This window comes from Xenopus laevis, chromosome 9_10S (assembly GCF_017654675.1).
Source record: "Xenopus laevis strain J_2021 chromosome 9_10S, Xenopus_laevis_v10.1, whole genome shotgun sequence".
Taxonomy (NCBI): Eukaryota; Metazoa; Chordata; class Amphibia; order Anura; family Pipidae; genus Xenopus; species Xenopus laevis.
Genome location: NC_054388.1, coordinates 59,838,863 through 59,862,829, shown reverse-complemented (window position 1 = coordinate 59,862,829; position 23,967 = coordinate 59,838,863). Strand labels below are relative to the sequence as shown.

At 36.2% G+C, this 23,967-nt stretch overlaps 2 protein-coding genes across 23 annotated transcripts in view; one reads left to right on the top strand and one right to left on the bottom strand.

The window, feature by feature from the left end:
- Nucleotides 1–16,308, top strand: part of neb.S (nebulin S homeolog) — a 121,752-nt gene extending 105,444 nt beyond the window's left edge. For 6 of the 19 annotated variants that reach the window (XM_041577934.1, XM_041577940.1, XM_041577939.1 and 3 more), the window contains 13 exons: nucleotides 485–577; nucleotides 2,805–2,897; nucleotides 5,638–5,730; nucleotides 6,992–7,084; nucleotides 7,810–7,902; nucleotides 8,842–8,934; nucleotides 10,052–10,159; nucleotides 11,935–12,115; nucleotides 12,668–12,760; nucleotides 13,803–13,949; nucleotides 14,040–14,075; nucleotides 14,287–14,393; nucleotides 15,649–16,308. In XM_041577934.1, the coding sequence (XP_041433868.1) occupies nucleotides 485–577; nucleotides 2,805–2,897; nucleotides 5,638–5,730; nucleotides 6,992–7,084; nucleotides 7,810–7,902; nucleotides 8,842–8,934; nucleotides 10,052–10,159; nucleotides 11,935–12,115; nucleotides 12,668–12,760; nucleotides 13,803–13,949; nucleotides 14,040–14,075; nucleotides 14,287–14,393; nucleotides 15,649–15,822 (1,404 nt within the window). In that variant the 3' untranslated portion in view covers nucleotides 15,823–16,308. The remainder of the gene's footprint in view (nucleotides 1–484; nucleotides 578–2,804; nucleotides 2,898–5,637; nucleotides 5,731–6,991; nucleotides 7,085–7,809; nucleotides 7,903–8,841; nucleotides 8,935–10,051; nucleotides 10,160–11,934; nucleotides 12,116–12,667; nucleotides 12,761–13,802; nucleotides 13,950–14,039; nucleotides 14,076–14,286; nucleotides 14,394–15,648) is intronic. The other 13 variants (XM_041577951.1, XM_041577950.1, XM_041577935.1 and 10 more) reach the window with 10 other exon arrangements.
- A 3,400-nt stretch (nucleotides 16,309–19,708) lies between these two features.
- The window catches only part of rif1.S (replication timing regulatory factor 1 S homeolog), a 51,292-nt gene continuing 47,033 nt past the window's right edge, over nucleotides 19,709–23,967 (bottom strand). For 3 of the 4 annotated variants that reach the window (XM_018237150.2, XM_018237149.2, XM_041577609.1), the window contains exons 33-36: nucleotides 22,795–22,910; nucleotides 22,557–22,710; nucleotides 22,155–22,263; nucleotides 19,709–20,898 (exon numbers count right to left, since the gene is read on the bottom strand). In XM_018237150.2, the coding sequence (XP_018092639.1) occupies nucleotides 20,678–20,898; nucleotides 22,155–22,263; nucleotides 22,557–22,710; nucleotides 22,795–22,910 (600 nt within the window). In that variant the 3' untranslated portion in view covers nucleotides 19,709–20,677. 4 annotated transcript variants of the gene reach the window in all.

Sequence of the window (23,967 nt, the reverse complement as noted above, 5' to 3'; positions counted from 1 at the left end):
CCGTGATGCCTTGCATTGTAGTTAATAGACATTTAAGTAGAAAGCTCACAGAAGTGTGCACAGAGCCTTGGCTGGAGAAGTTGTTTAAATTGTACCAGCAGCAAAGAAGCAATGGAGAGATACTGCTTTCAATACCAATTACATTTACAAATTACTTTAATATAATTGAAATTGTTTATTATTGTAAAATTGCTCAAGATTGAATTCTTGTTTATTATCTGACATGTAAAGTTGAGTTTACTTCCCCTTGAAGTTTATAATGTGGTTTTTATACTACCATTCTTTACCAAAGAAAAGCCCCAAGTAAAATAAATTATCTCAGGAGTTTGTTAAACTAAAGTAGCTACACACTTGTAGTACATGTACATACTTACTCTTCAGGAAATCATGCTGTGTTTAGCATACATGCAGTCATGTATGGGAATGTCCTTTGTGCCTAATGTGCTTCGTCTCTTTGTTTTTCCATTGTATGTGATTTATGTAGATTAAGTACAAGGAAAGCATTGGAAAGGGAACTTCGATTCCTGACCTTCCTGAAGTGAAACGCGTAAAGGAGACACAGAGGAACATCAGCTCGGTAGTAGCTGATACTTTTTTTTTTAAGTTTAATGTGTTTGGAGGTGTCCTTTACTTTATTAACTAAAGAATCTGCCTTTCCCTTTCTAACAACAATATATTTCTTTTCACTTGACACATAACCGTTTTCCTTTGTCCCTTCTTAATTCCCAGTAGATAAGAGTTGAACTACTGATACTACTTGTAGGTCCTTTTTATTAGTGCATTCATTGTAGAATTAACTCAGTAACATTAGCATTTTATTCTTCTTTTACTCCTTCTCATTGTGTTGTTACAGTTTTGCAGTTTTATATTTTCTAACACTTGGCTAAGTAGCATTAGTGCCTACTGCTTAGGTTATTCTCATTTAACAAGGTAGTGAAAATAACTATGTAACAAGAATCTCCATGAAGATGTCTAATTAATTGGTATTTTGGTATAAGATTATTTCATTTTTTTTATAGCTTTTGAAGTATTTATCTTCTTCTGACTCTTTTCAGCTTTCACTGACCTCATCCAAAAAAAACAAACAAATGCTCTGTAAGGCTACAAATGTATTGTTACTACTACTTATTATTACTCATCTTTCTATTCAGGCCTCTCCTATTTATATTTCAAATCATCATATCAATGCATGGTTGCTAGGGACTTTGGGACCATATCAACCAGATTGCTGAAATTGCAAACGGGAGAGCTGCTGAATAAAAAGCTAAATAACTCAAGAACTTATAACAAATAATAAATGAAAAATTATAAAATAATAATAAATCAAAACCAATGTAAATTGTCTCAAATAATCACTCTCTATAACATACTAAAAGTTAATTTAAAGGTGAACAGCCCCTTTAAGACTACATGGGCAAACAACTATAAACATACTGTAAAACAAGGTTAACTATAAAGCGTAGGACCAAGGCAGTCCAAGGCAGTGATTTTAACTGCATAAAGTTTTATTGAGGCACTAAACCAGTACCTGCTGAGAAATTTCTGGTTAAACCAATATCCTGTAACTTTACTATAATGATTGCCAGTCATGGGGAAGTTACAGTTGCTTTTATTTGCTATTTAGGCTTTGAACCAACATTTTTGACTAATTACAAAAAAATCTTATGACTAATTACATTTATGAGATTTTTTTGGGGGGGGTTCATTATTCAGTGGCTGTAGTACAATGCAGGAGACATCAAGGTGTAGATTCATCAAACGTTTGTTAAAAAAAAAAGTAAAAAGTGGAGAAAAAAGAAAAAAATATTGAGAAAATGGGTAGTATAATACATCATAAAAAAAATAGTGCCACTTTAAAGGTACACCTATCAAATATTAGGATTTAACAAGTCACAAAGGGGTTTCTAAATCTGTCTTTTATACAGATCTTTGGACTTCTTTGTGACTTCTAATATACTCATATTTTACAGGGGGTACCACATTTTTTATAATTTGAAAATATCAGTGAATTGTGTGGCATAAATTACATCACAAAAGATTATAACTTATGACATGATTTATAAGAATATACTTTACAGGATATTGAAGACTCTTGTGTATTATATAGTGAATAAACTTTCCCCTCTTGTAAAATATAAGGATATTATAAGTTACCGAGGAGTTTCATGACCATATAAAAACACGAGGCCGAAGGCCGAGTGCTTTTATACAGGTCATGGAACTCCAAGCTAACTTCTAATATCCTCATATTTTGCAACTGGGGGTACTTTATTTATTATAATACACATGTTTCAGTGAGTCATGTGACAGAAATGACATCAGAACTCACTTTTTATAACTGATGAGATCAGAACTCACCATTTATAAGGATATAATTTACAAGATATTCATAGCTTTTGTTTATTATAAGTGTATAAACACATTTCATGCTTAGCAACAACATCCACCTTTATACTGTATTTGTTTGGTCAATTTCAGTCCTATCTGTAATCAGTATACTTGCCAAATAGTAGCACTGATTCTTTAGGGCTATATTATATATAATTACTAAGATGGAGAAAATTTTTATAGCTTAAAGGAGAACTAAACCCATATAAATGAATATGGCTAAAAATACCATGTATTTATTTAGTAACAGGAAAACATTAAGCACTTAAATTCAATTGTCTTTGTATACAAAATTATCATTTTACTCCATACAGACCCAAATAATAATATAAACAAGTATTATATTGTAGAATATATTGTATCAATAAATAGCCACATTGATCGGTGTGATCTTGAATGCTCTTTTATACCTCTAGGTATTATACAAAGAAAGCTTGGGGCAAGGAACCCCTACACCTGTGACTCCAGAGATTGAGAGAGTCAAACGAAACCAAGAGAACATTAGCATGGTATATCAAAATCAGAGTAATTGTTTTTTTATATTAAAAACTTAGACTTAAAAACCTAACCACCACAACTCTAAAACAGTTGACGTTCTAACAAACTGTCTAACAAACAAATTAATAAGTGCTTTGAATGTCAAGTGTGCTTAACATTTAAAAATATAGCACACACTTGAATACTGTAGGTATAATAATGCTAATAATATTTAAGTAGCACCTGTTCCACAAATCAGTGTTCCTCAAGCTCAAGTCCTTATTTATAACAGGTCTGATAATAAAGAATAAGTATAGTAGTAGGTTGACCTGTTTAAATTGTGTGGCTGCAAGCATTTAATTAGAGATAAGCAAAACTGGTCGTTTTTGCTTTGCCTGAAATATTATGCAAAGTGTAGAAAAATTCCTGAAACTTTTAATTTTTAAAATGTTAAAAGCTTGCCAGGTTTTAGGTAGGGATCTGATTATTTTTTGAAAAAACGGAATCATGGAAAAACAGAGAAGACTTATTTAATAAAAAAGTAAATGCATAAAAAAAGAGTATGTTTTTGCTGGTTTTTGCCTTTGTATACCCTGACCTGAACCAATAACTTAGTAATAATAATTACTTAATGAGAAATAAGTACAAGACAAGATAATGATTCGGCATCAATATTTTAGCAGTTCTGTTACAGTATAACAGCTTAAATGTTAGAGGAAAGACTAAAGGGCTGATTAAGGATCCTTATGATCACTTAAAACCTGGCAAGCTTTTATTTTTTGCAAAAAAACACTTTTTTTAAAACAGTGCAGGAAAAATGCAGAAAAGATGTGTGGGTTCAGGAAATTTCCTAAAGGATCATAAATCAACCATTACAGCCATGAGACAGGAAATGGTCTTTTGTTTAATGGCTCAAGCAAACTTTGAGACAAGATTTTGATCTATACTAATTCCAGCCATCAGAATTTTAACGTTAAATGAAATTTCCCATTTAAGGACAGAATTTGTGGAACCTTTTAAGACTCTTTTACAGCATATTACTTACAACATAGACCAGTTCCCTTGTGTTACAATACCCAACTAAAAAAGGTTGTGCAGTGGCATAACAGTACTGTGGAATAAATAATAATAATAATACATAATAATCATCATAACTGTAGAAATTTAAAGCAATTCTTTTGCAGCTCAGATGATGAGAAATTGTATAGCCTCTAAAATGTGTTCAAAGCTTATACTGTAAATAGAGTCAGCATCTGCAAGCGTTTTCTTTGATGTATCCGTATTATATGTGGAGGCTTTTTTTTATTAAGGGTTGAATTTTAGTGGTTTTAGAGGTTTTCGAAAACACAACTAAACCCACAAACTCTAAAACCATGATTGCCATTGAATTGTAAAAAATAAAATCAACTACAAAAAGTATGAACAATGAAAACCCATAAAAATTAATTTTTTCGGACAATTACCTAGGGGAAAAAATATCTAGAAACCTCTAAAAGTCCAAATTGTTTTAAAGCAGTCCAATTCGATCAGCGCAGCTTCCATTGACTTCTATAGGACAACTTTTACTTGGTGAATTTTTGCCATAGAGGTGTTTGTGGTTTTTACACAGTAAAAGGTCCCAGAGAATTTATATATATATATATATATATATATATATAAAAATTCACAAAGTACCTGCACTCCTTCCTTGTTAGTCGAAAGTGGTCAATCGGAGTAAACAATGTTAAAATGGACCAGCACACGTCAAGGCCCTAATGTGGGCCGAAACGTTGGACACATGAGTGATGTTGAAATAAACCTCTTTTCTGATTGAAGATTTGGTGTGCTGGTTTGAACATTATATATATATATATATATATATATATATATATATATATATATATATATATATAGCGATAAGGAAGATAAGCACTCAAATATTACTGGTCAATAATCATTTATTTCACTGTGCATACCAACGTTTCGGTCCACCTTTATCAAGATAAAGGTCCAAACGTGAACCGAAACGTTGATATGCACAGTGGAATAAATGATTATTGACCAGTAATATTTGAGTGCCTATCTTCCTTATCGCTTTTTATCATATTTTGATATAGCACCCACTTGGACAAGTCAGAGTGCGGATACACACCTGGACTGTATATATATATATATATATATATATATATATATATATATATGGGCATAATGCTTTATTTACATGATGTTTTCCATGTTGCTGTGAAAAAATGTCCTAAAGACAGGTGCATTGTTAAAATCAGGGCCATGCCAAGCTGGCTGACCACCTCCCTTGTGCGCGGGACGGGGATGCTAAAGGAAGAGTGGGCATGCCGGCCAGTCAGAGGACAAGGGTCAGGACTAGGGGGTAAGCAGTTAAAGAGGTACGTGCTTAGTGCCCCCACCTTTGCAACCTAGATATGTGCCTCTTCTGCCTACCCCTAGTTCTGGCCCTGCTTAAAAATAGCTTAAAGAAGCATATCTGAGAAGGCAAGAGCAAGCAGACAGAAAAATAAAAAATAATTATAAATAAGACTTTTAAAAAGCACCAAAGAAACAATCTATTGCAGATGCTGTTAAGCTTCTTTTCTTGGATATATTTTTGCTCCGGTGTTATTCATCAATGACATTTATTACATTTCATCTATAATCCATTCTAGGTCTCTGTTTACTATTTTTATTTGACATTCCAGAGAGTCTTATTTTTAGTTTGCTTATTTATTTAGATTGTATTGTACATTTATCATATATTGGGATAATCTCTTGCATCTCTAGGTTGCGTACAAAGAAAACTTGGGGATAGCAACACCCGTACCAGTGACTCCAGAGATTGAGAGAGTCAAACGCAATCAAGAAAATATTAGCTCGGTATATGTTAAAATGTAAAAAGATCCCTCTAACATTACATTAATCAAGAAGTAACCCTTTAAACAACTTCATGTGACATTAAAAAAAAAAATAATACATTTCTTACCTTAAAAATAACATTAGACCTGTGGTATGTGGGACATGCTGTGTTTATGGCAGGTGGTTCCATGTTTGTGAAGCAGTGACAGAAATTTGTGGTGGTCATTGAAGTTAAAATGCCCCATGACCCACAGGTCTTACATTTTAAAATTTAATCCCAGTTTCTTTCCTTGAATAAAAAGAAATAAAATAACTAAAATGTTTGAAATTTTAGGATTTAATCACTCATTTTTTTCCACTGCTTTTGTATCCTGGATCATTTGCTTTCATCCTCCATTTCAACTGCTGTTGTTTAATTGTAGTTTTTCTTTGCTAATTTTTTATTTTTTTTATACGAGCATATATCTTTTATTGCCCAAAGAGTCAAAAGTATTTTGTAGCTTTAAAGTAAGGATTCAAGACAAGGACAATTACTGTTTTAGAATTTCTGAACAAAACAGGTCCAGGAACTGGTTAACGGGCTTTCCACTATAGTAAAAACTTCCTAAAAATTTCATATTGGACAACAAAAAATGTAACCTGGGGATGAGTAACCAAAGGCATATAGTTTATTTGCAAGCTCAGCATGTCCATGATGGCTTGCTGATGTTTCCACATGATGGAGCCACAATATTTTGTTTATGACTGTTGTAATATCATAGCTGCTCAAACAAGCCTATAGGAAACTCCAATAACTGTAGCTTCAGTTTTCCCTTTTGAGAATCTTTAATATTGGACAGAGCCATTGACTAAATTGTGGTTAACCACTTTTCATATTTTATTCAGCAGACGAAAGTGCACTAATTTGCTAAGATGAAATCCTGAGAAAGGAACCACCCAAAAATATGTGCACTTTCATCTGCTAAAATATGTAAGGCAGTTGTCTATGTTAGTCCATGTGCCCTGCCCATTATTGTATATTCTGTTCTGCAAGTGTGAAGTGGACGTGGACAAGGTTACAATGGCAGCATCTGACTAGACGTGATGTTCTGACATTTTATATTGTATACCTCTCAGCTAGGAATAACAAATAGATTTTAGCCATATCAATAATAGCTGATCTAGATATTTTTGGGATCAGAATTATTTAGCCATACAGGATATAGAATGTTGTGAACCACTCAAACATTACCTTTAATGTAATTGTACAGTTCTCTTTACCACTGTTATTTTGGGCCTTCAGGTGTTATACAAAGATCAGTTTGGAGTGGGAACCCCCACACCCATTACCCCAGAGATGGAAAGAGTAAAACGCAATCAAGAAAATATTAGCTCGGTATATTTTTTTGCAGAGAAAGTAACATTCTAATTTGATTTCTTGAGTTGATTTTTTTCCCTCTTAATTGCAGAACCTTATTATATACTGTATATATTACCTCATTTGGGCATAACAGTGACTTTGCTTCTACCCTTTCTAAACCTTAATCGGATTTTTCCCATTAACTGCCATGAATATTTAATTTTTCCTTCTTATTTTCAATTCAACTTTATTTCCCCATTTTATTCCCCCATCTTTATTAATTTAAAGCTGTATGAAGACCTTGCTATTGAGTGCATTAATGATGCAGTTATAAATCATCCTTTTACTCTTTTTTTACTCTTGTGAAAAATTGTAAATACACATGGTGCAGCTTGAATATGACAAGCATTGTGGGTATATTATTAGCCTGTAATGGTAGGAAGACCAACCATAATTGACTGGGTTATACATCTGTGGTCTTGAAAATGTTGCTTTGAGTCAAAGGATTGTCAGTCTAGATTTACTTGGCTTTTGAGGGACTGTAAGCACACATGACATATTATAAATACAAAAACCATTACAGAAAAGTGGTTTAAAAATGATTAAACACATTCTGGTTGGGGGTATGTGATACAAATGATGTCCCTGTTTTTATGAATGACAAGCAGGCTTTCCCATATTTGCAAAATGTTCACTTAAAAATGCAAGGGTACAATATCAAAATATTCTCTGCATGATATTGCTGACTTTATTACCTTTAGGTTTCATACAAAGAGAATTTGGGGAAAGGAACCCCCACACCCGTCACTCCAGAGATGGAGAGGGTCAAACGCAATCAAGAAAACATTAGCATGGTACCTGAATAGTTCTTAAAATATTCATTGCTTTTCCATTTTAACATCTATCTGTCACCCCTAATACTCATTAGCAATCATTTATTAATGAATTTACATTAATGGGTGTATGTATTGTGGTGAAAGGTGAAAATCTAGGCATATATACACTTTTCTATGGGGCAACTACTGTGACACAGGAATTTAGGGGGTAATGTAATAAAAACCACAAAGTTTTCACCAGATCTTGCTTCACCCTGATAGTAAATGCTATTGTTACTACCAGTTTGTGATACTTCTTTCTCCCCTTTCAGGTGATTGTGTATGATTGGTTGTGTTATAATGTGAATGCATTGTCTGCTTCATCAAACTTAATGTGACATTGGGACTAAAAATCCATTTCATATTATATATACTAGTGGGGTCATGATATGTGCACTGATGGGCAGAAAACGATAGCCCTTGTGCACGGTCAATCTGCAGAGCCCCTGTGTGCCTTTAATGCAAGGAGCAGGGTGCAGTGCTCAGTGGGCAAGAGAGCATAAGGCAGGCTTTAAGTACAGCTCTCCTGAGAAACTTTTCATTCACAGGTCTTCTGAATCCCACACAAGGGATGTCTGAGCCACTCCTTTACATCTGCAAAATTCAGCCAGCTGCATCCCATACTGAAGGTGCAAATATTTGTACCTGGCAGTGGCAGGTGCAAAAGAGCAGGGACAAGGTGCATTGCAGGCAAAGACATGGTGCACTTTGCCCCTGTTCATAAATGAGCACTATTGTCTATTTTTAATGGGTGTAATTTCGTTTTTTTAACCTTTGTGTGATTTTCACTGTTAACCTAATTCCTTAACCATTCTTTGCTTTACATTTATAGCTGAGTGCAGTTACACAATTAAATGAATGAAAAGTTAAGGACTGAATCTCTAGTGACATGTCAATGTGCTTCTCTGTATGCTGTAGGTTTTGTACAAGGAAGGCTTGGGAAAAGCAACTCCAACAACTGTTACTCCAGAGATGGAGCGTGTTAAACGCAATCAAGAAAACATTAGCTCGGTATTTGAGGCCAGAAGAGATAAAACCCTGTGTTCTTAATATGTGCTGTCCCAATCCTGTTAAAATACCCCTTTTACAGTTCCTTTGTACACTCCTGACCAAATACTAAAATACTCTCTACCCTTCAACCTTCCCTAATTGTATTTAAATGTTTCCCAGGAGCCTGTTATTCTAATGGGTATGAATTATTTAACTGGAGTGGCATTACATAAACATTAACATACTACAGTTCAATAAAAAAAAGGTAAACCTGGCCTGAAACTAAGAAGTCAGAAAGCATATAATTTTGCAATCTTTCCTACATTTAGCTTAGAGAAGAACCCAGTATTGTCCAGAAATACATTAAAGGCCTCTGGTTGAAGTTGGCTGACCTTTTTGGTTCAAGCACCAATTTAGGGTCCAGAATTTAGCCATAAACAAATGTTTACCATATATCTGACTCTAATGGACCCGCAGTCTAGGTCTCCTGAAGTGCCTAGGAGGGCAATCTGATCTTGCACTTGGATTTAGGACATGTTTAATAACACACAATAAAATGATGATAGGTAATAGTAATTGACTTGCTGTTGACAGGCTTAAAAGGGTAAACAGCTCATAGAATTTTAGAGAGGAAAGACAACTAAACAGTGGAATAAAATATCATATGTAAATAAATATGTGCCCAAATAGGGTGTTTCTCTTCTCTTAACATTGGGCGACAAGGTTTCTGTGGCTCGGGACCCACTACATTCCACAATTCAACATTCCAACTACCTTTATTTTATAATCTACTTATTGATATTAATATTTTACTATATCACACAGTGAAGTTCTGATGTTTATTTATAAATGGTAAGCAATGCCATGCAAATATATTGCTTTTACTATAATTTCTGCCCAGCAAACTTTAGGATAACCAGGTAAGAAACAATTCTCTGTTGTAGTATCTTCAAATCAGTATCCTTAGCACGAGTGGAATTTAGAAACACAAAAACTAATTTTTTGTAAAGGGCTTGTTTCACTTATGGTTTGTTGCTAATTTACATTACTAGCACTCAGAAATAACGTCCCTACCTAGTTGGACTATACAGTTAGTTCAAAGGCCCTGTGTTAATCCATTTCCTTTGTCATCCATTAGGTTCTATATTCTGACAGCTTCCGTAAGCAGATACAGGGCAAAGCTGCCTACTTAATGGATACTCCTGAGATGAGACGTGTTCGGGAATCTCAAAAACACATTTCAGTGGTGAGATCTGTTTTATTTCAATAGATGACTTCAAATATCCTAAAGATAAGCCTGTGACCTGAAATAACTGTATTCAGAAACAAATATTCACAAAGACTGGATTTTAGACATTTTTCTGACTATTGGGATAATGAATTTTGGACTCATACCTCTTTTTTTAAATTAAAAAACTCCAGTAGAATCTCAAGTGTGAGGGGCTGTGAAAACAATGTTCCATTTTAACATGATTTACTGCTAACTTTCTGTGCCAAAGAGCTTTTTAAATCGGTCCAGAGGATGTCCCGAGACTACTCCCATGAAAACTTCTCGTGGGGCTATTAAATTGAATAAAATATTGGTCTCTTTTTCACTCATTGAGGATTTTTTTTACCTTCCCCATTAGTGTTTTCCCATTTGTAGCTGATACTATTACTGCCCTTTTGTGCCATGCGTTCTCAAGTGCTTGTTAGATTACTCCATTTACGAACATTATTGCTTTGTTCAGATCTAGACTTCTGGACAGCGTTACTGCATGGTTCAATGTAGACCCTAGTTACCTACTGCTTCTTCTATGTTTTATCCCATTTAATCTCTGCCTCCCCCTTATACAGATTACCTTGCATATTGTGTCCCAAGCTAGTTCATTCATGTATAACGATTTCACAAAATATCACTGCAGGATTTCTTTGTCTACTGATTAAAGGAGACATTTTGTGTGAAAAACAAGAATGTACCAGTGTATTATACTGTTTATCTATAGTGCTTAAAAAAGTAGTGTTTCAGGCTGATTTGTTGAATATTTCTGCAAAGACATTACTAACTCTGCCCATCTATTTTACTTCCTGTTACATTTCCCAGGCTGTGCAGGGGAGCCTGCAGCACTCAGCACACTGCACTATTGTATAGGAACCAATCAGCAGCTAGGCTGACCTGATAGGGAACTGATGTCTGTCCTTGCTTGTGTGACTGCAGGGCTGTCCCCCTCCTACTGTGCTTCTGGCAGGGACAGTTAGGACACACCCACCCGTCAATTGAAACTTGGACAGGGACCATTGCAGATCTATAGGGAGGTTCATTTTTGAAGATATTAATTTTTAGCTCCAAGTAAATCCAGCACTATTGTTCATCAGTTGAGTTTTTTACATATCCTAAATGTCTTCTTTAAGTTTATAGCAGGTCAGGTATATACTGCAGGTTTACAATAAGGAAGGAGGAGAGATTTTCTCTTTAATATCCTCTGCCTGCCTTTCCATGGGTGGATAGAGGACATTTCCAACATATTCAAAAAGATCTTGAGCAATCGTAATTGGCAGAAAGTCATTTGATATATGTGGTTTTTAACAAATTACACTTTTAGAGTTTGTTATTAAAGAGGATTGGATTGGGGGCATTAGATAAATGTGTCTCTTTGACTTCAACTACTTTACAACATGAAGAAGACATTGAGACATACAGTACAGGCACTTGGGGAACATCTCCATTCTGTAGAGAAGTTACCACAACCACTGCCTCCTCCAATTCACTTGAATGGGTAACATCATGAAATCTATAGTACTGGTACTTTTCAGTCTGACAGTCCTCATGAATGAGTAGTATTGCTGTCATGTTTTGCATATAAACTAATTGGAGTTTGCAATGACAGTCTTTGACCCTTCCCTGAAAGTTGTAGCCTTGACAATTCTCTTCTTAGAATTGTAAAATAGTTTGGGTTGTCCTATATTTCATTTGAATTACAGACTGACCAGGACATACTGTAAATTTAGGAATTAACATTTTATGCTTTTTTTGTGTTTCAGGTACGATACCATGAAGACTTTGAGAAACAAAAAGGCAGCTTCACACCAGTTGTCACTGACCCAATCACAGAACGTGTTAAGAAGAACATGATTGACTTCAGTGACATTAACTATCGTGGAATACAGAGGAAGGTTGTAGAAATGGAACAAAGAAGAAATGATCAGGAACAGGAAGTCAGCGGTATATATATATCATTTAGTCTTCATCTGCATCGGAATTTAATTTTCTTCAATTAATATGATATATATATATATATATATATATATATATATATATATATATATATATATATATATATTTTTACCTGGGCTCCATGGGATCTTCTCATTTGGGCAACTATTTACCCTCTTGCATAAATACCCAAAAGCAGTATTAGTGCTCTTCCAACTACAGTACCACCTAAAATAGTGATCCCCAACCAGTGGCTTGTGAGCAACATGTTGCTCAGCAACTTCTTGCTTTCAGTGGCTTCAAAACATGTGCTTATTTTTGAATTCCAGACTTGGAGGAAAGTTTTAATTGCATAAATACTAACTAATTTTCCTAATGTGCAGGAAAATTCATTTTGACAATTAAGACCTTTAGTGTTGTGTTGCACCATGATGTCAAAACTAATTTTACCCCTTATGAAGTATATTTAATCAATATAAAACAGATACAAAATAGATGTCACAGTTTGCAGCTCATTGGTAAAAAAAATGACAGTTTATGTTTACGTCATGCTTTCTACAGATCTCAGAGTCTGGCGTACTAATCCAGGATCAGTCTTTGACTATGACCCAGCAGAAGACAACATTCAGTCTAGGAGCCTGCACATGCTCTCTGGTGAGTTGTCTTTGACTTTTAGTTTTTAGGTCATTTTTCACACAAACCCTTTATATCCCACTTGGCTATTTTTTCTTTTTTTTTCAATAATCTTTACTGAGTTTTTATTTGTTTTCTACATGTATTACATATTGTCACAGATAGATAATCAGCCGATTATCCATTTTACATGTAAATTACCACATTACATTGCATGTTTACTTGCCTCGTGGTTCCTTCTAGCCACGTGGCTCCAAAGGGATCCATTTATGCTAACAGCTTTCAATGAGGTTGCCCACCAACTGAAGGATTAGTTACATCTATACATCATCCATGGGGACCACATTTTTTGGAACAATTTCTGTGCATCCTTGTGTATATAGGTTAGCTTCTCCATCACCATTATATTATCTACCCTAACTTTCACCATATTGAAATTTAATGTGGGGGTACACCACGATTTAGCGATGACTTGTTTAGTGGCACTAAATATTATCATGATAAGCTTAAATTGTAAATTGTTCAAAAAAATTCTCATTTGGTTAGTTTAGCAGGGCTTCATAAGGATCCTTTCTAGATGGAATATTAAAAACATTATCTATCATTGTGTAGGTACGAATCCATAGCCGTTTCACTGTAGGGCAATCCCACCAAATATGGCCCATTGTACCCAAAGTTTTACAGCTTCTGAGGCAGTTTTGCGAGTGACCATGGAACAATTTGGCTAAACTTACTGGGACCATAATAAAAGTGGTCTCTTGGATGAGGGCATAGATAGAACCACTAGTTGGTTGTTGTAAAATATTCTCCCATACTTCCTCAGTTTGTGGGTTACCCAACTCTCGATGACAGTCATTAATGTACTTCAGATGTAATATAGGGGTTATTGAGATCAAATCCCTGTTGAGTACTGAAACACTTTTGGGGCCTAGAGGCTTAGAGATACACATGTGTTCACATTGGGTAAAAGGTGGCACCTCTTTGTCTGTCCTGTTCAAAAGGGAAGACGCATAATGATGTTGGATATAATTGTTGAATAATGTTTTCAACACTCATCTTGCAGTGCAAGCCCGCCGAAGCCGTGAGCAATCTCGATCTGCCAGTGCCTTGAGTCTGAGTGCTGGAGATGAAAAGTCTGAACACTCGGAGGCGGCTGACCACCACCATTCCTTCTACAGCAACTCAGGATTATACACCACTACAGTAACAGGTAATGAGAACAACACGGTCTTACAGTGCTATATGTCTCATGGTAGACAGAGTGCAAATACTTAATATGAATATTTCACAATACTTGTAGGCCACAAGGAGAGTACACAAATACTGTTTTATAAGGGTAAGTACATCTTTCTGTAGAGCTATACAAAGTAGCATCAAGGCTTTTTTTGGCAATGAATGATGGCTTTTGACACAACTTCTTTCATCTTGCAAATACTTCTTGCACTAGACAAAGTGGCATTGAGGCTTGTCTTCTTTGGCAGTGAATGCTGGCTTTTACCACATAATTTGCTTCTTTTCTCTAATTAAAATGTAACTTTTATTTGTAGGTTACAAACAGGCAAAAACCACAGAGCTTCCACAACAGAGGTCTTCTTCTGTAGCCACTCAACTAACAACTGCTTCTTCAGTCCCATCACACCCTTCTACTACTGGAGTAAGTGCCTTAAATTAAAGTAACACGTTGAATATAACCAAACCGGAAGGAACACGTGTAACCAATTTATTTTACCAAAACCTCTCAATACTACAGACATGCAAAAACATTTTTAAACATCTTGTCAATCCACCACATAAACAGCGTAGTCCAATGACTAAATGTTCAATGATTTCACATAGGTAAATCTAAGAGAAAACTTTCCTCAAACATTAATTTAGTTAGAGTAACTGGGTCTTCTCCTTTATTTCACCATTTTTCTTCTCTTCCTCTTGCCCAGTGAGCTCATTTAATTATCCAAACCTAAACAATAGTTCTCTGCTTGTGTTGCAGTCATCCTCCCTTCACTTACTAGGCATCGCATGCAATGGGATTTGCAGCTGAAATTTGTCTTTCACGTGTATCAGCAGCTTTCTTAATGAAGCAATTTTATACAGCACTAAATTTACTGCACCAGCCCAGACAGTCCAGCAGCCCTATTACAGTAATACTCTTCACCTTCAAAGTTGTCATCAATTACTGATCTGATTTTGTTAGGCTGGTGTCAGAGAGACTGCACATGCTCAATGTGCTTTGCACAAATGTCAATAAGCTCATATTGGGGGTTGTCAGAATATGTCAAAACATTAGCAGAAAGTGAAGTTACATCTGTTACAGAACATGATGCTACAGGGTTGATGAGGGATAAACCCGTGAGAAAGTATGTCAACCCTTCATATCACGGAAGGCTAGGGTGTGCTGGTGGAACACTGAGTAGAAATGGATCTTAGAGATTCATCTTTGTTCTCCATGACAATGTGTCCAATCAACTGAGTCATTCCTGCTAAAAAGGTAAGCACCCCAGTTGATTGAGGGGTGTGGAAAGTGAAGCAAGCTGCCAAGACACTGCGTGCTGTAGATAAAAACCTTTTCTTTAGGTAGACACTTCTACTAGAATAAACAACTAATGCCTGGAGGACATATTAAAGGGGGCTTTGATGTTGAATTAGTGTAGTATTTTTGAATACCCTATAGTGCACAACAATGTCTCAGACACATTCTAAACATTGTATCAGCCAGTTATTTCTAAGAATCACTGACAGGGAATGTGTTTGCCTAAAATGTCTGCTCTTTATGATGGACTTCCAGAAGTTCCCAGGCAGCAAACATGTATTCTCCCCAACTCACACAAATCTTGTTAGGCCACACCATCGTTTGTTGGTTCTTCTACACATCATTGCATTTTAATGCGTTCCCATGTTTGTTTTTTTTACAGAAATCCTTTAAAGCCATGTATGATTACAGAGCAGCCGACGACGATGAAGTGTCATTTAAGGATGGTGATACCATAGTAAATGTTCAGACTATCGATGAAGGCTGGATGTACGGAACAGTCCAGAGAACTGGCAAGACTGGAATGTTGCCAGCCAACTATCTTGAAACCATCTAAGCAACCAGATTCATAAGCGGCAACACTGAAACAAATGTGGTGTAACATTCATCTACAAAAGTGCTGCCACTTGGAGCTTGCCTTGTTTATATAATAGATTCCAACATAAAGCACTTTGACATCATAACAGTCAAACTAAGACTTTGGTTTTTACTATTGTGCCCTCCTAGTATATCTCTTCCCCTGTATGGTTGCACAGTTGCACAGTATTAACACGTATTAAATACAACACAGAAAATGCTCCAAAGGGTTATCAATAGCGGATGTATGTGTTTCCAACATGTTCCATGTCAACCAATAGTTTTTTTTTTTTTTTAAAGCATCATATTAGATGATAAAATAAGCAAGCACCCTAGCAATCGCAGAAATGAAAAAGCCTCTCCTCTTCTGCTTACTGAACGCTGCATGCACGTGATTTTGTTCTAGGGTAAATGAACAAGTAACTCCTGTACATTGGAGTATAATAAAGCTGGAGTTTCTGCAGTATTTCAGTGCGTCACTTTGTGGGTACTTTATCTTCAAGGTAAAGAATATAGCTTAAATATAAGGAAAAATATTTATGTTTCTGTATTGGTAAAAACATATAACACCACAAACACATTAATGGGGTCAAAAAAAATTGAGAAATAGCATTATTTGCTATATGAATGTATAAGAAATTCCCATTTTAAACAGAAAGGCAAAAATAAATGTCTGTTGGGATTATTAGCATCCCACAGAAAAGCTGAAACAAGAGACATTATTTTTAATGTAGTTTAATCATTTTTAAGTTAAGTCTTTGTTAGAATATACAGTTCAGAATAGCAGGGTGTTTGAATAAAGCTCAAAATCCTTATAGTAATAGCTTTAATTTTCATACACGCAAATGCATTGGGAACACTGCACATTCTATTCCAAATCAAAATGAAGAAAAAAGTTATCAAATTGTGTTATTTCTTTACAAAAATTGAAGCAAAGTGAATACTGCATTGGGCTGCTCCAAAAAGTAGCAGTGTCTGCATTTTTTTTTTTTTTTACAAACTCATTCACTGTGTAAACTGAAAATTTTTTAAGCAGTGTTTCTGAGAACTGCTGCACGTCTGTGTTACATGGAGTCCACCAACTTCTGGCACCTGTTACATTCCACAATTCTTCTACATTTCTTGGTTTTAACTAAGAAACAGCATTTTTATGTCACCCCACAAGTTTTCTATTGAATTAAGGTCCAGGGATTGGGCTGAACTTACCATGTGTATCTTGTTCGTTGCTCATTTACTGGTATGTTTGGGGTCTTTGTCTTGTTGAAACAGCCATTTCAAGGGCATTTCCTCTTCGGCATAAGGCAACTTGACCTCCAAGTATTTTGATGAGTTGAAACTGATCCCTGGTATGTGATAAATAGGCCCAACACCATAGTATGAGAAACATCAGGATACTTGTGCCACCATGCTAAAAACTGGAATGTCAGGATGAGCCAGGCCAACATCATTACCAATAATATTAAATATAAATAGCAAACTACCAACAACAATGTTCAAAAATCTAGTGAAAAGCCTTCCCAGTAATGTAGTTGCAAAAAGATGACCAATTTCATATTTAAACCTTAGATTTCTGGAAAGGCAGTTGGCTTCATATGTGGTCATGTAGATAATCTGGCCTTCAGGTGAAATGGATGCTTTAAAGATTAAAGAATATCAAGCTTTTTTTTTTGTTTTTAATTAAAGAACTATTCTTTAAGCTTTGCTTAATTCAAAGGCTTATGCTATACATTGAGCAACTTTTTCCTTGAGTCAATTACAAGAATTCTGCCATTTCTGGATCAGGCAATCTTTACAAGTACAGTTTAGAACAAAGTTAGGGACTGCTGTTTGTATTGTTAAAGCAGCAGCTATAACCAAGCACCATGGGCAACATTTAAATCAAAGCATGGTTACTTGTATAAAAGCACCGAATTTAAATTTTCTTCTAAAATTTGGACAAATCCTGAAATAAATCCTAGTTTGAATATGCAAATCAGGGTAATTATGGGGTGCATGCAAAAAAAATAGCTATTTATATAGTCACATGAGCTAAAGTGACATGATTTTAAGAGTTTGGAATTTGTCTAATCCCAAACTGAATCCAGGATTTGGTGCACCACTAGTTACTTTTAAGCAAAGACCATTAAAAAAAACCAACTGCACAACATGTGTCCTTGGTATTTCAAAAGTCAATCCATAGCCCTCTCTGTTTTTGACATTGAAGCTTTGACTGTACAAAGCCATTCTTAAAGGCATTAACTGAATCAGCCATCACAACATCACCCGGCAGTGCATTCCACAACCTCACTGTCCTGACTGTGAAGAACCCCCTACGTTGCTTCAAATGAAAGTTATTTTCTTCTAGTCTAAAGGGGTGGCCTCTGGTACGGTGATCCACTTTATGGGTAAAAAGGTCCGCTGCTATTTGTCTATAATGTCCTCTAATGTACTATGTCCTCTCGCAATCGCTTTTTTCGCCAGACTTAAACAGTCTACCCTCATAATTAAGTCTTCCATCCCTCTAACCAGTTTAGTTGCACATCTCTGCACTCTCTCCAGCTTATCATTTCCCTCTTAAGGACTGGAGTCCAAAACTGAACTGCATACTCCAGATGAGGCCTAGATGAGGCCTTACCAGGGACCTATAAAGAGGCATAATTTTGTTTTCATCCCTTGAGTTAATGCCTTTTTTATGCAAGACAGAACTTTATTTGCTTTAGTAGCCACAGAATGACACTGCCCAGAATTAGACAACGTGTTATCTACAAAGACCCCTAGATCCTTCTCATTTAAGGAAACTCCCAACACACTGCCATTTAGTGTATAACTTGCATTTATATTATTTTTGCAAAAGTGCATAACCTTGCATTTATCAACATTGAACCTCATTTTCCAGTTTGCTGCCCAGTTTTCCAACATAGTCAAATTACTCTGCAAAGTGGCAGCATCCTGCATGGAACCTATAGTTCTGCACAACTTTATATCAGCAAAAATAGAAACAGTAATTTTAATGCCCTCCACCAGGTCATTAAACAAGTTGAAAAGCAAAGGACCAAGTACAGAGCCCTGCGGTTCTCCACTAATAACACTGGTCCAATTATATTACAAAGAGTGGTGGTAAATGGAACAAATTCTCTCTTTTAGCCAGTTCTTTATCCAAGTACAAATACTATGTTCCAGGCCAACATTTCTTAATTTAAGCAGTAGCCTCATGTGTGGCACTGTATCAAATGCTTTAGCAAAGTCTAAGTAAATCACATCCACTGCCATCCCAGAATCAAGGTCCCTGCTCACCTTCTCATAAAAAGAAATTAAGTTAGTCTGGTTGTTATGTTACACCAAGTAAGATTTAGTTGGACCAGACGTTTAGGAGAACTGGGACTTATCAGATGAATGACAGCAAATTTGATACAGGTATTGGCCCTTGTTTGTCCTTAGGCTGATGGTCATAGTTTTGATTGTCCAGCTTTAAATTGTGTATGAGCAAAGCACCTTCCTGAGTCTGCAGCAAAAAACGAAACCTGTTGCGTATTGTATAAAAAAAAAAAAAAAAAAAAAAAAAAATAATCACATTTTAACACTAGCTAATAGTTACCAGGAAAATTTTATTAGCAAAGAATAATCCTTTATATGGGTTTGAAAATACCGCTGGAATTCAAATCCATGACTGCCACGTAGTTAACGAAATCCCATTGTTTTAATTAATGAAGATCTTCGGCAACAGTCCAGAATGCCTTTTTTTTTTAGATTTCATTAAACTTTCATAAAAGTTAGTGGCAAGAACAGAATCGCAAGTTTTAAAGGTAAACTGCACACTCAAAAAAAAAAGAAATCTGAAAATGTATGTTTCACAAATTAATTCCAAAGAACTGCCATCAGAAAAAAACTCACTTTAATACTTTTTATTTTACAAATCTAAAACATTTTCAGAAAATGACAATAAGAAGCTTGTGTATAAGTGACCATTAATTTATATATACAATGTGTATTACTAACTGGAAAGTTAAGTTGCTTACAGTGCACTTTATATATACATAATATGCAATATCTGAATGCCTACTTCCCAAGAATATTATAAAACTACAATGGCAGGCCAACAGTGAATGTCTATAAAACTAGTCTGGGCAGAAGTGCTGCTTAGAAAATTTGCTCCAAAATGAATATTGCAGTACATCAAGCTCGTAAGAGCATATTTATGGCAAATCTTGTAAAAATTATTCTGTAGCCATCCCAAAATTTCAAATTAGCAATCGCAATACAAACTTTTTATACACAAACCACATAGTTCATTTACATTAGTAGGTGGTAGTTACTGATGTATGTAGCATTGGATCTTGGGTTCAGTTGGAATCACACATTTAGAACACTACTCTGTTGCAGATATATGCTTTAATTAAGCTGAAACATTATCAGTAGAACATTTAGTTACCTTAAATGTAACGCAGTCCTGATGTAGGAACTTGAAATAAAAGCATATATTTGCACAAGTGCAGTGCACAATTGCATATTTCACAACACAAGCAACCAAAAAGCATCAGCAGTAGTCGATGTGAAGTGAACGCAGGTACTGATGTGTGGCTGCAGGCTGTGGAGTATCTCTACACCTGAGAAATTCACTTCTGCATCAGGTAAGATGCTTAGAAAAACAGCAGCAAGAAAATAGTTTTCCCTCTTAAGTTATCTTCTGTTCAAACTCCTAGCCATAAGCATCATATAGAAGCAATGGAACTAAAAGAAATGCAAGCATATGACCAACAGGATGCTTTGTAAAATCTACATCTATCACCAAATGCTTTTGTAAAATGAACCTTCTCAGGAAACTGGAATAAAAGGAGTCCTTTAATCAGGAAAGTCTGTTATATAGAGTTTTCATGAGATGGAGACCTCCATCGTGACTGCAAATGTCGAATGATGCAGTTGGACATGCTTCCAAGCTTCTCCTGCATGTCGAAGAGCTGGCTGGCCGAGTATTTACAGAGGCCCTCAGAGGAGAATTGGAGAGAAAGTGCAGCGATCTGGGACTGCAGGTCTGGTGAAGGAGCAGCGTCCATAGCACCAGTAGGCAGTTCAGCCAAGTCTTATAAAAAAAAAAAAAAAACCTTTAGTTTATAGCAATTTTAACCAATAACTAGTTTATCAAGATCACCACCAAGTAAACAATATACCAATCTTTCCCCCCATATGTAATAAAAAGCACTAAGTTTGCTCTGGAGCAGTAAGGCATAGCAACCAATAACATACTTGCATTTAAACAAGTGACCAGTAATTACTGCCTTTGCTGGTCCTGGGCAACCTCAGTGCCATTTATTACACAACTCCATTGGCCCACAATGTGACATCTAGCATTTAAGATATTTTAAGGCTTTAGTGGTTAACCTTTAAGGGGTGGTTCACCGTTCAGTGTAAAATAAAAAACTGGGTAAATAGGCTGTGCAAAATAAAAAAAAGTTTCTAATATAGTTAGCCAAAAAAATGTAATCTATAAAGGCTGAAGTGAATGGATGTGTAACATAACACTACATCCTGCTTTTCAGCTCTCTTGATTTCCACTGACTGGTTACCCTGGTGACCAAGCAGTAACCAATCAGTTGAGGGGGTCCACATGGGCTATAACTGTTGCTTTTAAATCTGACCTGCATGCTAAGAATGAATTGCAAGTTGGTGCTACTATTTTATCAATCATCTTTCTATTCAGGCCCATTCATATTCCAATAAATGCAAGGTTGTTAAGAGTAATTTGGGCCCTAAAAAAAACTAAACTGTAAAAAATAAAAAAATGAAAACCAGTAGCAAACCGTCTCAGGATATCACTCTCCATTTAGATTCCATTGACAGTAATTTTTACACTATTCCTATGAAGTGTAACAGAGTAAAACGTATTAAAGTGATACACGTTCCTATAAAAATCATACGAATGTGTCTATGTCATAGAGGTACTGCATGCTAAATATTTACCTCCAAAAGCTCCACCCAAACCACCCTCAGCCTGCAAACCTTTGTGAAGCGGACCCTCTGAAACAACCGCAGAAGATCTGATAGTATCAATCACGCTGAAGTCCTGTTTTTATTTGTAATAAGCCTATGGAAGGATTGCACCGCCCCAGCCCAGATTGACTGAAACAACCGCATAAGAACCATTAGCAGTGTTGGAGGGTCAGCTTCACTAAGGTTTGTGGGGCTGGAGTGGCTTTGGAGGTAAATATTTAGCATGCAGCTCCTTTTTGATATGGGCACGTTCCTATGATTTTTATAGGAAAGTGTCAGTATCGCTTTAAAGGAAGAGTTTCTTGATGCTCAGTTTTCACAGAGAGATTATAATAAATAAATAAATACCTGTTGCAAGTTTCTCTTCTTCTATGGAAGTGTTTTTTTCATCAAGAATACTTAAAGGTTTTTCAGTCTCGTCAAGAACAGCAAATTCATCAAACCCTTTGACTTTGGTCTGTAAGTAATTTTGGCAAAACAAATTAAGGATTAGCTGAATGGTCTGAATCACAGATAAATACAGATGACAATTCTACGAGGTCAATCTTGTGTTTTGTTCTAAATGAATTGTTCTGTAATATTTCTTTTATTGCAAAATCTACAAAAGTCGAGCAAAATGTCCTGCTTTTACTCTTTGTTTATTAAAAAATGCCAATAAACATAATTGAAAAAGACAATTCTACGAAGACATTTTAGTCTAGATTATAAATTTAAGACCAGTCATTTTAAATATTTTCCAAGTTACTGTACCTGCTGCTCATGATAAACTCTAAGAGCTTTTTTCACCGTAGAGACTTTAGGAGATCGGATGGGCAGAGTCTTGATCTCTGGGGGTGTGAGCGTGCTTAGATCACCAATTGTCTTTATGTTCTTTGCACGTATGAGCTGCCCAAGCCCTCTGGCCCTAAACAAAAGACAAAAAAAATCCATAATGTGGCGGCAACATTTTTTTCTGGGAATATAAAATACAAGTTGTTGAAGAATTTACCATGCAAGAGATGTAATCTGAGGAAGGATGACATCAACTGGGGTTGTGCAGTTCATAAGCGCAGGGTAAACGCTTTCTTTAGGAGAGGGCATGGACTCTTTGGTCATTTCTGAAATCTAAAAGCAACATATAACTGTAAGACAAACTAGGAAACCATTAAGTAGTCACAAAACACTTTCCACAAGCAATATTATTTTACGAGCATTTTTGAGTTCAATGTTCACAATGTTAAAAAGGAAAGTCCTCCAAATAATTAGAGCCAACAGGTTTAAGGACAGAAGGCACAGAACGGGTTATTAAATGAGGATCTTTCAAAGGAAAAACGCAAAAAAAGAAAATTTATGTACTTACTGTTAAATTCTTTTCTCTCCAGTCGTAAGGGGGACACAGGGACCGTGGGGTAAAGGGTCCCGCCCATCAGGAGGACACTGATGACATCAGAGCTGACAGCCCTCCCACTCTCCCTTTATCCCCTGTCATGCCCAGAGGGCGCCAGTTTGTAACTAAGAACTAAAAACAGGAACGTAACTGCATAACACACTCTCACTATGGAGAAAAAACAGAAGAACAAGAGTTCAGGGGGGGGAAGCCCTGTGTCCCCCTTACGACTGGAGAGAAAAGAATTTAACAGTAAGTACATAAATTTTCTTTTCTCTCACGTCTAGGGGGACACAGGGACCGTGGGGATGTACCAAAGCACCCCCACAGTAGGGAGGGAGAACTCTGACAGTTCAGGAAACTACTGCCTGGAGAACCTTCCTGCCGAAGGCTGCCTCTGCAGACATGTAGGTAAATGATAAAATTTCGTGAATGTATGCAGGGAGGACCAAGTAGCTGCCCTACACACTTGCTCAGCTGAGGCCGAATTTCTGAAAGCCCAAGAGGTGCCGAGGGCTCTGGTGGAGTGAGCTCGAAGCTTAATGGGAGGCGTCCTCTTCCGCGCCAGGTAGGAACGTCTCACTGTCTCTTTGATCCAACGAGCAATGGTGGTTTTGGAGGCTGGGAGGCCCTTCCAGGCCCAGAAGGAACAATGAAGAGAGAGTCAGTCTTCCGAATGGTCTTAGTGCGGGAGACGTAGGATTTGAGAGCTCTGACCACATCCTGGCGATGCAGGCGCGCTTCCTTGTCGTTGGACGGTTTGTTACAAAACGAAGGTAGAATGATCTCCGCGTT